Here is a 13,442-nt window from a genome sequence, read left to right as displayed (position 1 = left end):
TTTTTCAGAGAGAAGGCATAGTCTATTTATTAGACTACAATTGCTAATAAATAAGTAGTTGCAAATACATTCAAAATATCACTGTTTTTTGAAATTGCCTTCATAACTTTCTTGAAATTTTGTTAAGCTCTATGTCTGATAATGAATGAACATATAGCTGAGGTGTGTTTTGATCTTCTTGATATTAAAACTTTCTTGTTTATAGGTTGGACATATTGTCACTCCTGGTCAAAATATAACAGAACCATTCAAACATTTTCTTTTTAACATATTAGAACCTGAGACTGTCAGTTTTTATAAAGCTTAACTGATAGACTTTGTCTTGGTATTGTCTTCTATTTTAATTGAAACTGAAGCTGATCATTGTTAAATAACAAGGCAAAACTTAGCCCCAAAAGCTGATTAAAAATTTAGAATCAACAATATGGGGAGTTAAATATTTTCAGTTCATTTCTCATCCATACATGAAATTATATGCAAGTGGCTGTCTTTACTGTGATGTTAATTTGCTGGTAACTACTTTTAGAACAATTGCTGCCACCACTCTCTCCATATCCATCAATATGGTAGGAAAATCTTTGGAGATCTTAGAAAAGTATTGCTTCATAGATAATATGTTAAGATTTTTGTTACAGTGTCTATATTTCAAGAAGAGGACTATGTAAGTATTACTCTATCACTGGAACACCAGTGTTTAGCTGAATTGTTACACAAACATTCTAAGTCTGATTATTGCTTTGTAAACTTTAGAAAGGATGGAAATAATTGTATTTGAAATATTTGAATATTTATTTTATTACCTCCTTGTCTTTACTTGTTTTGATCAACAGGTAAAACTCTCGGTCGTGGGGCTTTTGGGAAAGTTGTGGAAGCCTCTGCTTTTGGCATTCATAAATCATCCACATGTAAGACTGTTGCTATTAAAATGCTGAAAGGTAATGTGATTCTGATCATACTGGATGGTGATAATGATTGCAATAATAAAAAATAGATAAATATTGAATCAATTTGCTTTTCTGTCATTTAAGGAATGAAACTCCTTATTAGTTAAATGTCTGAAAGTGTTTGAAATTCTGCTGCAAAATATTTTGGCCCCACATCCTTCAGTTTGTAATTTGCAACAGTTAAATCTGATTGCCTCTGGCAATGCTGTTGCTAAACAGCCCTTGTTTTGCTTCCTGAACATCATCTACCTTGCAGTGGATGGAGGGAAGTTTTGCCTTTACAAGACAACCAGGAACCCCCTCAGTAACAACAAATATCTAGAGCACAAGTGTTTTCCTGGGGATTACCAGCAGAACCTCTGTGCAATTTAGAGTCCTGTGTGTTTGCCAAATGAAGTTTATGTCCATTTATGGACAGGAGATTAAAGAATGGAAAAACAGCAAATGGGAAATGTCTTCAATATTGATGATGATTGCAGTATTTTTTAGTTCTTTATGTGTAAGTTTCAAATTTGCATTAGCATTTGTATATCTATAGATGACAATTAAACCTTTCATTTATTTTTATCAGCAGAATTTTGAAAATGACCAAACTAACCATTACTGTTATGGTTCTTTAAATGATTTAAGATTATTTTCTTCCTAGAGGGGGCAACAGCCAGTGAATACAAAGCTTTAATGTCAGAACTAAAGATCTTGATTCATATTGGACATCATTTGAATGTGGTGAATTTGTTAGGAGCATGCACCAGACATGGAGGTTTGTAACCTTATAATTGTAATGAAATTTATTAATAACACAAAACAAAACATTCAATAATGTTTAAGTTCAAAATTAGTTAGCCTTATTAGAAGGAGAACCTGTAGTGAACTAAATCAGTGGGGAAGATTTGTTCTGTGCTGTGAAAGTGGAACAATTGGGAAAAACTTTCATCTCTTTGTTGCAAGCAACAAACATAAGAAACCTCACTTCCTTTTGTGAAACATTTCGCTTTTTATTTTGGTAGAATTCCTGACAATATACTTCTTTTCTTCCAGTAACCTAGTAACATGAAGATTTGGCAATACTGTAGCAGATGTTTGAGGGGAGTAGTTAGCCTTAGCTTTTCATAATTCTAGTTTTGCTTATGGAGAAATTTATTAGGGTAAGTTTTAGAAATTAGTGTTCTGGATGTAGTTACAATCTGATGTGTAGGCAGCTTGTTCATCTGATGTTGGGTGCTTACTTCACTTGCAGTGTCCAAAGGTGAGGGATTGGTAGGATATGATGGTTGTTTTGGAGGAGAGTGGAAATATCACATTGGAGGAACACTTCCACTCCTCCTGACTCTACACAATGGTTTACATTAAAATATTTTCCAAAAAATTACATGTAGTTCATATGTGGTTTCCATTCATTTCTATGGAAAGACGCTTGCTTGGGGTGTAAAACCCGACCCCTGTTCAATCTACACCCCATGGCTAATTTCTCCCATTTCACAGTGTGAATATAGAAAATATTTTCTGAAGAGTACTGGGAATTATTTTGGATGCACTTTAGTTTTCAGGTCCAGTTTTGCTTATTTGCTCTCAATCCCAGTTCTGTTGATTAGTTCAACACCATGCAAAAATTGAAGTGAAGAATGGAAACCAGACTGGAGAGGTGAGCAGCTCCAGAATTCTTTCGGTCACCTCATGTCCTTTTTAATGCTAACATCAGGTCAGGCCTATGAAGAAAAGGGGATGGGAGATTACCATGGGAAGCCATAGCCAGGATGTCAGAATTATTGTTTTCTCCTTTATCACTATCTATGCAATCAAGACTTCAGCGTTTGGAATCTCAATTGGAAATTATGAAGCATATTAACAACAATAATGAAATGTGTGAACTCTAAAATATGGCCCTTCAATACTGACGTGAAAAATTCCCAAATCTCTTGCCCATATCCAAGAACAGAACTTCTTCAGGTCACGGTCTCGATGGTTAAACTAGAGTCATCAGTCTCGGCTAGCACAGATCTAGACTTTGTAGCTTGAATGTTTTTGGGGTCTGGTGACCGTGACCAGATTTAAGTTGTTTTTTTAAAATTTCGTTCAGGGTATGTGGGCTTTCTAACTGGATTTATCAAACGTTTATTGCCTACACTTAGTTGCCCTGAGAAAGTGGCCACGAGCTGCATCGTGAACCACTGCAGACTGCTTGGTGTGGTTAAGCACACAATGTCATTAGAGAGGGAGTTCCAGGATTTTGACCCAGTAATTGTGAAAGAATGGGAACATAGCTCCAACTCAGGGTGGTGAGTAGCTTGAAGGCAATCTTACAGTTTATGGTGTTTCTATGCATCTGCTGCCCTTATCCTCCTAGTTGGTAGTGGCTGCGGGTTTAGAATGTGCTGTCCAAGGAGTCTTGGTAAAATGTTACAATGCATGCTGTAGATAGCACACACTGCTACTACTGAGCATTGGTGAAGGGAGTGAATGTTTGTGGATGTGGTGTCACCAAGTGAATTCTTTAGTTTGACACCATATCCACAAACATTCACTTGCCTGATAAACTCTCATGGCCTCTGTCCTCATGTCTGCAGTATTTATTGTTAATATTCAGGTCACCAGTATATTAGGCTCGACTTCAACAGTTGGGGTGATATTTCCATTTTAATTGGTCTCTAAGATGGTTTGTTTCAATTCACTTGATATACACCTCTTAGGTCATGATTTCACTCACCTGCCGAGAATGTTCATTTTAGAGCACATTTGTTTCATATCTGTCCCTCTTTACATGTAAGAAAACAGAATCAAGTTTTCACAATGAAAGATTAACTACTGCTTCTTAGATTTCAGGCCCCTCATTTAAAAATACCATATAAGGCAAATTTGTTATTTTTATACTATCCAAAGTAGATCGTTGGCTTCTCAATAAATGAGTTTCACAATCCATTTCAGATAAAGCATTAATAAAAAATTTCTGAACCCAGAAGCTTCCCCAGTTCTGCTTCAAAGATGAGCAGCTGAGGATGCTGAGAGTAGAAGTCAGAACAGGAAACTTTATGAATCAGCATTCAGGCTCAAAATTATCACGCAATTGGAAAGATCCGTCAAGGCAACATATGTTGAACTTTAAGTTTCAAAAAATGTATTTTTGAAACAGATTTTTTTATCTTGAGAAATTAATTAAATTTGTGGAGGAGGTGGAAAGCCTCTCCATTTTGCAATTTATCAAACCCACAAGGAGAATATTTCCAACTTGCTAAAGCACACATACAGTAGTTAGGATAACAAACTTGGAGAATTAGGCAGTGTCTTATTCCAAGGAATTGTTTTAAAGAGTTATATTGATTTACATTATGTCTCATTTTTCCATTTATAGGTCCTTTGATGGTAATTGTTGAATATTGTAAATATGGCAACCTCTCCAACTATCTCAAGAGCAAGAGAAATAACTTTGTGCTGCACAAGGTGATTGTACCTTAAAGATCTTTAGTTTTAATACTGAACTACTGAGATCCCATGTTGTGATTTGAAATAGATGTCCCCAGGTTGTATGTTTTTGCACTGCAGGTGAATTCTCCATGATGTATTTGTTTCTAGGTTGCCACTTACCAGAAATTTTGAAACCAAAAATATAATAACAACGGATGACTGAAGGACAAAGATAATGGGAACTGCAGATGCTGGAGAATCCAAGATAACAAAGTGTGAAGCTGGATGAACACAGCAGGCCAAGCAGCATCTCAGGAGCACAAAAGCTGACTTTTATGATGAAGGGTCTAGGCCCGAAACATCAGCTTTTGTGCTCCTAAGATGCTGCTTGGCCTGCTGTGTTCATCCAGCCCCACACTTTGTTATCTATGACTGAAGGACAATATTTGCTTTATATATTTAATAATTGCTGTTGACATGAGCAGGAATTCACTACCATCTCATGTAGAAGTGTATCCCAGAATGAGTGTCACACCATTCTGAGAAACAGGACTAGAATTTGTTCAGGCTGCTTTCAGGTGAGAAACTGTCATGGGTAAAATCCCTGCGCCCAATGGCATGTATATAAAGACTGCGGAAAAACTATGCTCAGGCCTTATCCAAACATCTAGAGGATTAGTGTCTCTTCATCCTTCTGGTTCCATATTAATTTAAAACAAAAATTAAACTGCCTGTGCCACATCTACATCTCGAAAAATGTAGCAGAGCAAGTCTTACACCCACTGTACTCAAGGCATCCCAAAATCACAAGCCCGTCGTTTGTATGTATAAAGACTCAAGTGACATCTGCAGCACAGGAGGACACCATTCAGCTCATTTTTCTGCACCAGTCAACAAAAATATGACCATACCAATCCATTAGCTCTTAGCCTATACATGGCAATGCAAGTAAATATATAAATACTGCTCAAATATTACAGGAGTTTCTGACTTAACCACCCTTTCAGACAGTGAGCAAGGCAGACCCCTGCCAAACTCTAGGTGAAAAAACTTTTTGACAGTTCTCTTCTTAGCCCCTACCTTTTTGCCTTTAATTGGTGCTTGCTGGTATTGAATCCTCTACGAATGTTCCTTCCTATCCATCGGATCAATGCCCCTCACAATCCTTGATGGGACAGCTATCCTTTATCCACATGTCCAAAAACAGAAAAGGCCAAGAAACCAAAGGTCTTAGTGAAAGTGGACCCGAATAAACTCACTGAGTTCAGTTCTTTGGAAAAGAACTTTGCTTTTTCGGCCCGTTCAGGTCTGTTCTAGCAAAGCAAAGCTTTTTGTCCAAATGATCATAACGGGTAAATTTATCTGAGAACCAAAAATACCTTTTGTCTGGCAAACAAGGTTTTCAGACAAAGGATTCCCAATCTGTAAGCCTCTATCAGATCTCCCCTCAACATTCATTGGTCCAAGGAAAGCAACCCCAGCCTATGTGATCAATGCTCATATTGCAGCTCCTCCAGCCCAGGCAACATCCCTTTCTAGGAGATTTTCTTGGACATGTCAAATAGGATCCAACCAATTTCCAAATGGGACATTTTGCTGGCATCCTGAGGGTTCACAACATCAGACTTGAAATTAGGCTTGAAGTCTTTTGTGCCCCACAACTAAAAATCCTTCAGTGACGCTGAAAAAAATGCTAATTTCACTCTATTAGGTAGGGTTAGGCTTAAAGTTGTTTATCTTGTGAAATTATACAGTCACTTGTATCGCGTATTCACTTTCTAGGAACTGTATTTACCTTCCTAACATTAGCTCCTTTCAATGATTTAGAACCGACACTGCTAAAGAAATTAGTCCTCTATATAACTGTTTCAGTCGGTTGCAGAATGAACGAGGAGGTGATGGGCAGAGGGTAAAACATAAAAATTGTAAAGTTTTGCTCTAGTAAAGAACTGCTGTTTATTTTCAAAACATATTGTGTTTTCTAAGCTTTCTTCATGTGCTCCATCTGCATAGGAAACTACACTACAGACTGACCCCATTCAAGAGAAGACCTCGATGGAGGGTAAAAAGAAAAGGCTGGCTAGCGTCACAAGCTCTGAGAGCTCCACAAGTTCTGGGTTTGATGAAGACAAAACTCTAAGTGATGTTGAAGAGGAAGAGGAGGGTATGAACTGATTCCTTCCTGATTTACAGCCTTCAAAGTTATTTTTACACTGGACTGAGTATCTTTGATGTCCTTGCTGATTATCTATGTAATAAACATCCGTGGGATATTCTTAATAGGAGGAGGCACACCTTTCAGTTTTGGGAAGGAATAAAAATACATGGTGTGCTATGAATGACAATTATAGTTCTTATCAGATTATCTCGAGGTTTTCAGAACATTAGGGAGGAAACCTCACCTTATTATTTTGCCACTAATCGCCTCTGTGAGGTGAAAGGGAGTTAACAAACATCAGCAATACTGTAACTTCGCTGCTGCCAATGTTGGTTGGAAATTCACCACATGATCTGAGGTTTTACTGCAGTAACTCACCGAGTCAACAGACTGTCAGTGATGACAGTATTCTGGAGAAAAATCCCATGTTGGTGATACCTCCTCATTGGGTCTGCCAGAATATACACTGTAATTTTATCCTTCTCAAATTACACATTAGATACTTGCAAATACCTGAAAGTTTTGAGAAAACTTGCACTTCCATATACTTTAACCTATACTATACTGTTTCTATCAAAAAAATGAAATGAGTTCAAACTCTGAAAGCAACTAGTGTTGCAAAAATAGGTATTATACTTTATCCCAGTGAAGTAGATGATATTGATTACCAGCGATTTTGATTAGTGCTAACCTCCATGTTTTGATTCTAAAGCAGTGTTGCAATCCAGTTGATTTATACACGAGACCCTCTGCTTAAGTTAATAAATAAAAATGGTTTGCAAGTATGACCCTAAGCTTTTGTTTGCTTGCCACTTTGATGGTGACGAAAATATTGTCAGAACTGCTAAAAGGAAATTCCATTGCAAAAGAGCATGTTAGAATCAATTCTTTCTGTTCAGTTCTCATTTACAACCTCTAGGAATACTGGAGAGGATAAACAGCAGTCGTGCTTGTAAGTCCCTATTGAATAGCTGAGAAGGATTTAGTTGCTGCTATTGTGAACCACCATGTTCATGTTTATGGGAGCACGTCAAAAGTATGTTTGAATTCTTTGAATTGGTAATGCTGATCCCATGTTTCCAGTTAAATCAACCAAACCAATATTATTATTGGCCATGACATAACAAACCACAAAGGCTTGAAATCTGAAACAAAACCCAGAAATGTTGGTACCACCCAGCAGGTCAAACTCCCATCAGTGGAGAAAAGGAAATGAAGTGATGCCTGAACATTGTATCAGAATTATTTTTGCTCACATCCTGGTTCAGTGAAACAATGGCATACAATGGAATTGGTGAGGTTTCCCTGCTGGTCTACCCCCTGCTCATTTACAGATAACCATTAATTTATTTTCTTCAGAATAGTAACTTAAATTTTGCAGATACACTATAGAGTTAAATCTTACAGCTTTTACCTGGTATTGTAACTCTTATTATTGAACCACTGATTGAAATAATTCAAAAGTTAACATTAAAATTCTCTTCTTAAAATAATTTTGTAGAAACTGATGACTTGTACAAAGGACCAATTACCATGGAGGACCTGATCAGTTATAGTTTCCAAGTGGCCCGAGGCATGGAATTCCTGGCATCAAGAAAGGTTTGAATACATTGCTAAGAGAAATTCTGAAACTCAGGTTGACTGAGATTAGGAATAATTTCTTGCCACTTTTCTAATCTGTCACAATTACCTAAAGATTGATCCAAGATAGCAAAACACGAATGTTATAATGAATTGTCTAACAGAAAGACAAACAGAAATTGCTGGAAAATTCAGCAGCATTTGTGGCAGGAGAGTCTGAATTAACATTTAGGGTCCTGTGATCCTTCTTCAGAGCTTTACAGCAATTTCTGTTTTTGCACTGGAGAAGTGCTGGGGCAACACAATGGCCCAGTGATTAGCATTGCTACCTCACAGTGCTAGGGACTCGGGTTCAATTCCACCCTCAGGTGACTGTCTGTATGGAGTTTGCACGTTCTCCCTGTATCTGTGTGGGTTTCCTCCCACAGTCAAAGATGTGCAGGCTGGATGGATTGGCCTTACTAAATTGCCCATAGTATTTAGGGATGTGTAGATTAGTTGGGTTTATAGAGGGATGGGTCTGGGTGGAATGCTCTGGGAGTTGGTGAGGACTTGTTGGGCCAAAGGGCCCCTTTCCACACTGTAGGTATTCTATGATCTAAGTGTCACTGGGACTCAAAATGCTCACTCTGTTCCCTCCCTGCAGATGCTGCCAGACCCATTGAGTTTCTTCAGCACTTTCTGCTTTTATTTCACATCGCTAGCTTCATGGTTATTTGCTTTTATTTCAATGATCTAATGAATATTGATTCATGATTTTACTTTAAGTAAACAGATTAGTTTTCAACTTGCCCTTTGCTACATTGCAGTTTGACATAGTAATGCATGATTAACTTCTTCTGACAGTACCCTGAGTTTAAATTATATGGTATGCGACAGATGCTGTGTCAGTGGAATGAGAAAAGTTTGAACTCAGTCACATAACTGGTTCTTAAAAATATTATTTTAAAAATATTTACAGAATCTGAATGTTTCAATTTAAATTGGAAAGATCAAACACAATAGCTACTGAATCGAAACATATGAACAAGAAGCCTTAATAATTCCAAAACACATTTTAAAATAATTTGTTTGTTGAGTGCAAATGTGGCAAGACCATTTGTTTTATATCCCTAATAAGGAAGTGTCATTGGCCCTGTCATTGAACTTCTGCAGTCCAGATGGTGTAAGTACACTTAGGGTACTGTTAGGGAGGGGGTTCTAAGTTTTTCACCCAATAGTAGTGAAGGAATGGCCATATATTTCCAAGTTTTGATAGATTGTGGATTAGAGATAGTGGTTCTTCTCATGCATCTGCTGCCCTAATCTTTGTAAATGGCAGTGATCATGGGTTTGTAAATTTCAGCCAAAGGAGACTTGCTGGCTTGCTGCAGTGCATCTTGTAGAAAGCACACACTCAGCTTGTATGTGTTGATGTTGGATGGGACACTGATTAAGCGGGTTGCTTTGAGCTGGGTGGTGTTGAACTTCTTGACATTGTTGGAGGCCACTCATCCAGGCACATGGAAAGCATTTTACTGCACTCTAGATTTGTATCTTCTAGATAGTCAATGCAACTGGGGAGATCAGTACGCCATGTCGAATTCCTTCCTAGTTCAATAATGTTTCTGGTAAATAATAAGCTCCAGGATGTTGAAACTGAAAAATCCGGTAATGGTAGTGCAATTGAATGTCAAGGGAATGATGTTTAGATTCTTTTTAGGGTTTTCTCATTCCCTGGAATTTATAGCATTTGTGCTACATATGACACTTTTAAGCCCATGCCTGAATGTTGTCCAGATCTTGCTGCATACGAGCACAAACTGACTAGTCATGATTGGTATTGAACACTGTGATGCTGACATGTAAGTGCTACATGGAGCAAAGTTCAGCACCAAAAGTTCAGGAATTCTATTCGCCCAACAAAGACGGTTTATAACTAATTAATTAGTTGACAAAAATGCATATTAATTTTAAAAATTCTGTGTTGAAAGTCTACTCTTAAAAATGCTTTAAGGCTTTAAGAATACCAACATTAATAGTAGCCTGTAATATATTAACTATCTCAATAGAATATATGATTTTTTATTGACTAATCATTATTGTAACCTTTTAATAAAATCATAAAATTAAAAACAGAAATGGTACAAGTAAACAAATATGAATAAACATCTCAAGTGAAACATTATATATTGATCTATAATGCATTCAGCATTTATAACTTTCATTTTAGAAATCTTAGCTAATAAATAATTTATTATCATGTACCTACGGATCTCACAGTAGTTTGCAGCAAATCTGAAGATGTAGCACTCTCCTCTCTAATTTAGTTACTACAGTTAAGAAGTTAATAGGCAGTACAGTGATGCCATGCCTGGCTCTATATATTCTCTATTATCCAGTATCATTGCTTTTTATCATGTGCTGGAGATCCTGTACTTTGTTGTGAACTACTATGAAAGCGTCATGGAAAGATCAGAGTGCAAATGTTTTCATTTGTCTTCTTACCTGCTGTCCACTTGCCAATTTGGAACATTTATGTAAACCAAGTTGACACGCTTAAAGGCACATCGTGAGACTCAGCACGTGACGCCAGCTCTTCCTCACATCCAGACCTGCATTGCATGATTATTGCATTTAATGACTTGCTTTCAAGCTGTGATTTCTGAAAACAAGTACATTTCTTACGCATGTTCTAAGGAACTCGAGCAGACTTCCTACTTATTTCCCCAGGAAAATTGTTAAATTATTATTTTTTGGATCATTAAGGAAGAGGTTTTACTAAAAGAACTTTGGTATAAATAATGATGTCAGGAAATTCATGGGAAAGATTGAGGAAATGAGTTTTGAGAGTGCAACTCTTTTATTACAGTGCATCCATCGAGATCTGGCAGCAAGAAACGTCCTTTTATCTGAGAACAATGTAGTTAAGATTTGTGACTTCGGACTTGCACGAGATATTTACAAAGATCCTGATTATGTACGAAAGGGAGATGTAAGTTCATTTAATGACATTGCATGTAAAGTAACAACTAAGAATAAACTTAATTAAGAAGCTAGTCATGTCAATAATTTTTATTCATCATTATTTACAGGCAAGGCTCCCTCTCAAGTGGATGGCCCCTGAATCTATATTTGACAAAATCTATAATACTCAAAGTGATGTTTGGTCTTATGGAGTTTTGCTGTGGGAAATATTTTCCTTAGGTATGTCATAATATCTACGTTTATCGCTGACTACAGAATACAGGATATTTCAGGATGACATAATGACATGCGAGGATGTTCACTTTAAAGGAAGAAAAGTTTACTTGTACAAATAGGTTTTTGATTCCTAGGTTAGCGTCACAGTGTTGTGATGGCTTCTAATTTGTTGCCATGAACTGGTGTAGAAACAGACACACATTGCAAGTTTAATGTGCAAAATACCTAACTGACTAAGAACTGCATTTACTGCTTATTTGGCAGTGGCGGATATGGGAAGGAGACAGGAATGAGGCAGAAGCTTCATAAACATCCTCAAAGGGAAAAGATAGATTAACATCTCAAATGCAAATCTAGTCAGTTATAGCAGTAAGAAGAGTTTTTGTTTATATGTCACCTTTACTGTGGAGAAACGTTTGAAGTAGATACATGGAAAGAAATAAACGCAAAGCCAAGGAAGGAGGTAAGGATGTATGGGCATAAAAGTGATCTGGATTTTAAAAGTTAGCCTGTGTTTTCATTTTACAGATGCTACTAGTGTGTTACTGCACTTTATTGCTTATGTTCTGATCTGTATTAAATTCCATCGCTTTGCGAATGTAGCAAGCTCATCAGGAAATCCAATCGTTTAAAATTTGGGGTCAATCAGAATTGATGATATGAAGGATAAAAGATGATAAAAGAATTTTGATGAACCAGATCCCAGAACCAAGTACTACTGACCATGTTAAATGTTGCCTGCATGAAGTTAAGGGACTGTGAAATGCTAACCCCTTTAATTTGTCTGGTTATGAACCAAAAGGATGAGGTTTCCAATTGAAAATACTTAAATGAAACATTGTAAGAAATACCTGGGGAGCTGATCCTAGTACACAGACAGATTAAAAGCCTTTGAATTTTAAGGCCCCTTCCAACAAAATAGAAAGGATATTTTAATAGCTGGACCAAATATAAACAGTAAATAATTCAAAATCTAAGTTCAATACATTGTACAAAGTAATGCATTATTATACATGTTGATCATTTATTAATTCTGACAGTCAGTTCTGTATTGCAATGCATTATTGATAGCTGTTTGCATTTTAGGCAGAAAATCAGCTGTTTCCTCCAACTTAACACTTACTAAAATAGCTTTTATGCCTGATGAATAGAGCAACTTCTCGCATTTGGGCTATTTTGTATGACATAAATTCCTTATTCCCTATTTTAAAAATGACATGCGTTGACTGTGGTTTGAATCATCCAGAGCTATGACCTGAGTCAGCTATTTGTCCTAGGCCATGGATGTTCATAATTAATCAATGGAGAGTAGATACTGAAGTACTTTTGGAATGAGTGGTAGAAATTATAAGTACTGTGGAATGATCAAATGAACTAAGCCATGGGATAAAATTGGAGATCCAAGAGTTCTTGATTCTTTCCTTTTCCTGTGCATCCAGGTATTCAGTACACTTCATGTAACCATCTTCCAGGGTTTGGTTTACTCAATCCATTCCTGAAGTTTCCCAGATGCCCTAATTTGCTCTACTGTTTCCTGGGTTTCATTTCCTATTGGTCTGCAGTACAGGATCATGATTCAAACCTGATTGGGATTGGGTGACAAGAGCTGCCAGTCAATGTTTGTCATTTTAAGGTGAAGAATAATGATGATTCATTCTACAGAAATCCTCTGTATTGACAGAACCCATTATATGTTCAAAATGACTTGGAGCCAGATAAGATGTTTTAGTAAATACCTCAAGATAGGTCCAAATGAATGTGGCTGCTGTGCTAAGCAAAAGCAGCTGGTTAATAACTGTATTCATCAACGCTTTTGAGTATAACAGGCAGAATATTAAATATATTTGTAGTGTAAGCCATAACAATTTCAGAAATAGCAAGATCATGTCTGGCTCCTGCTTTGCATGTCATAAGTATGATGTCATAGAAAACAATTTTGCTGCATGTAGCCAAAACATGACTAAAATTCTGGAATTCAATATGCTGCATAGGATTTTAAATTATTTAGTTATCTTGATGCAGTGGACCTGGTCCTAGGCCTTTATTCAGGACTGCTAGTATTTTGTGTATTGTATTTAAGTTGCCTTCTAGAACATAGAACACTACAGCACAGTACAGGCCCTTCGGCCCATGATGTTTTGCTGACCTATTACCCTACTCTAAGATCAAACTACGCT

At 36.9% G+C, this 13,442-nt stretch overlaps 1 protein-coding gene across 5 annotated transcripts in view; it reads left to right on the top strand.

Annotated features, from left to right (window-relative positions):
• flt1 (fms related receptor tyrosine kinase 1) overlaps nucleotides 1-13,442 on the top strand; it is a 190,996-nt gene that overhangs the window by 145,955 nt on the left and 31,599 nt on the right. For all 5 annotated transcript variants that reach the window (XR_007247729.1, XM_059646689.1, XM_048532603.2 and 2 more), the window contains exons 18-24: nucleotides 831-935; nucleotides 1,591-1,704; nucleotides 4,291-4,379; nucleotides 6,357-6,507; nucleotides 8,003-8,100; nucleotides 10,934-11,056; nucleotides 11,157-11,268. Coding sequence is in view for 4 of the 5 variants with exons in the window: in XM_059646689.1 (XP_059502672.1) it covers nucleotides 831-935; nucleotides 1,591-1,704; nucleotides 4,291-4,379; nucleotides 6,357-6,507; nucleotides 8,003-8,100; nucleotides 10,934-11,056; nucleotides 11,157-11,268 (792 nt within the window). In the remaining variant the exon portion in view is untranslated. The remainder of the gene's footprint in view (nucleotides 1-830; nucleotides 936-1,590; nucleotides 1,705-4,290; nucleotides 4,380-6,356; nucleotides 6,508-8,002; nucleotides 8,101-10,933; nucleotides 11,057-11,156; nucleotides 11,269-13,442) is intronic.

Source organism: Stegostoma tigrinum, chromosome 6, assembly GCF_030684315.1.
Source record: "Stegostoma tigrinum isolate sSteTig4 chromosome 6, sSteTig4.hap1, whole genome shotgun sequence".
Lineage (NCBI taxonomy): Eukaryota > Metazoa > Chordata > Chondrichthyes > Orectolobiformes > Stegostomatidae > Stegostoma > Stegostoma tigrinum.
This window is presented reverse-complemented; position numbering and strand designations above follow the sequence as displayed.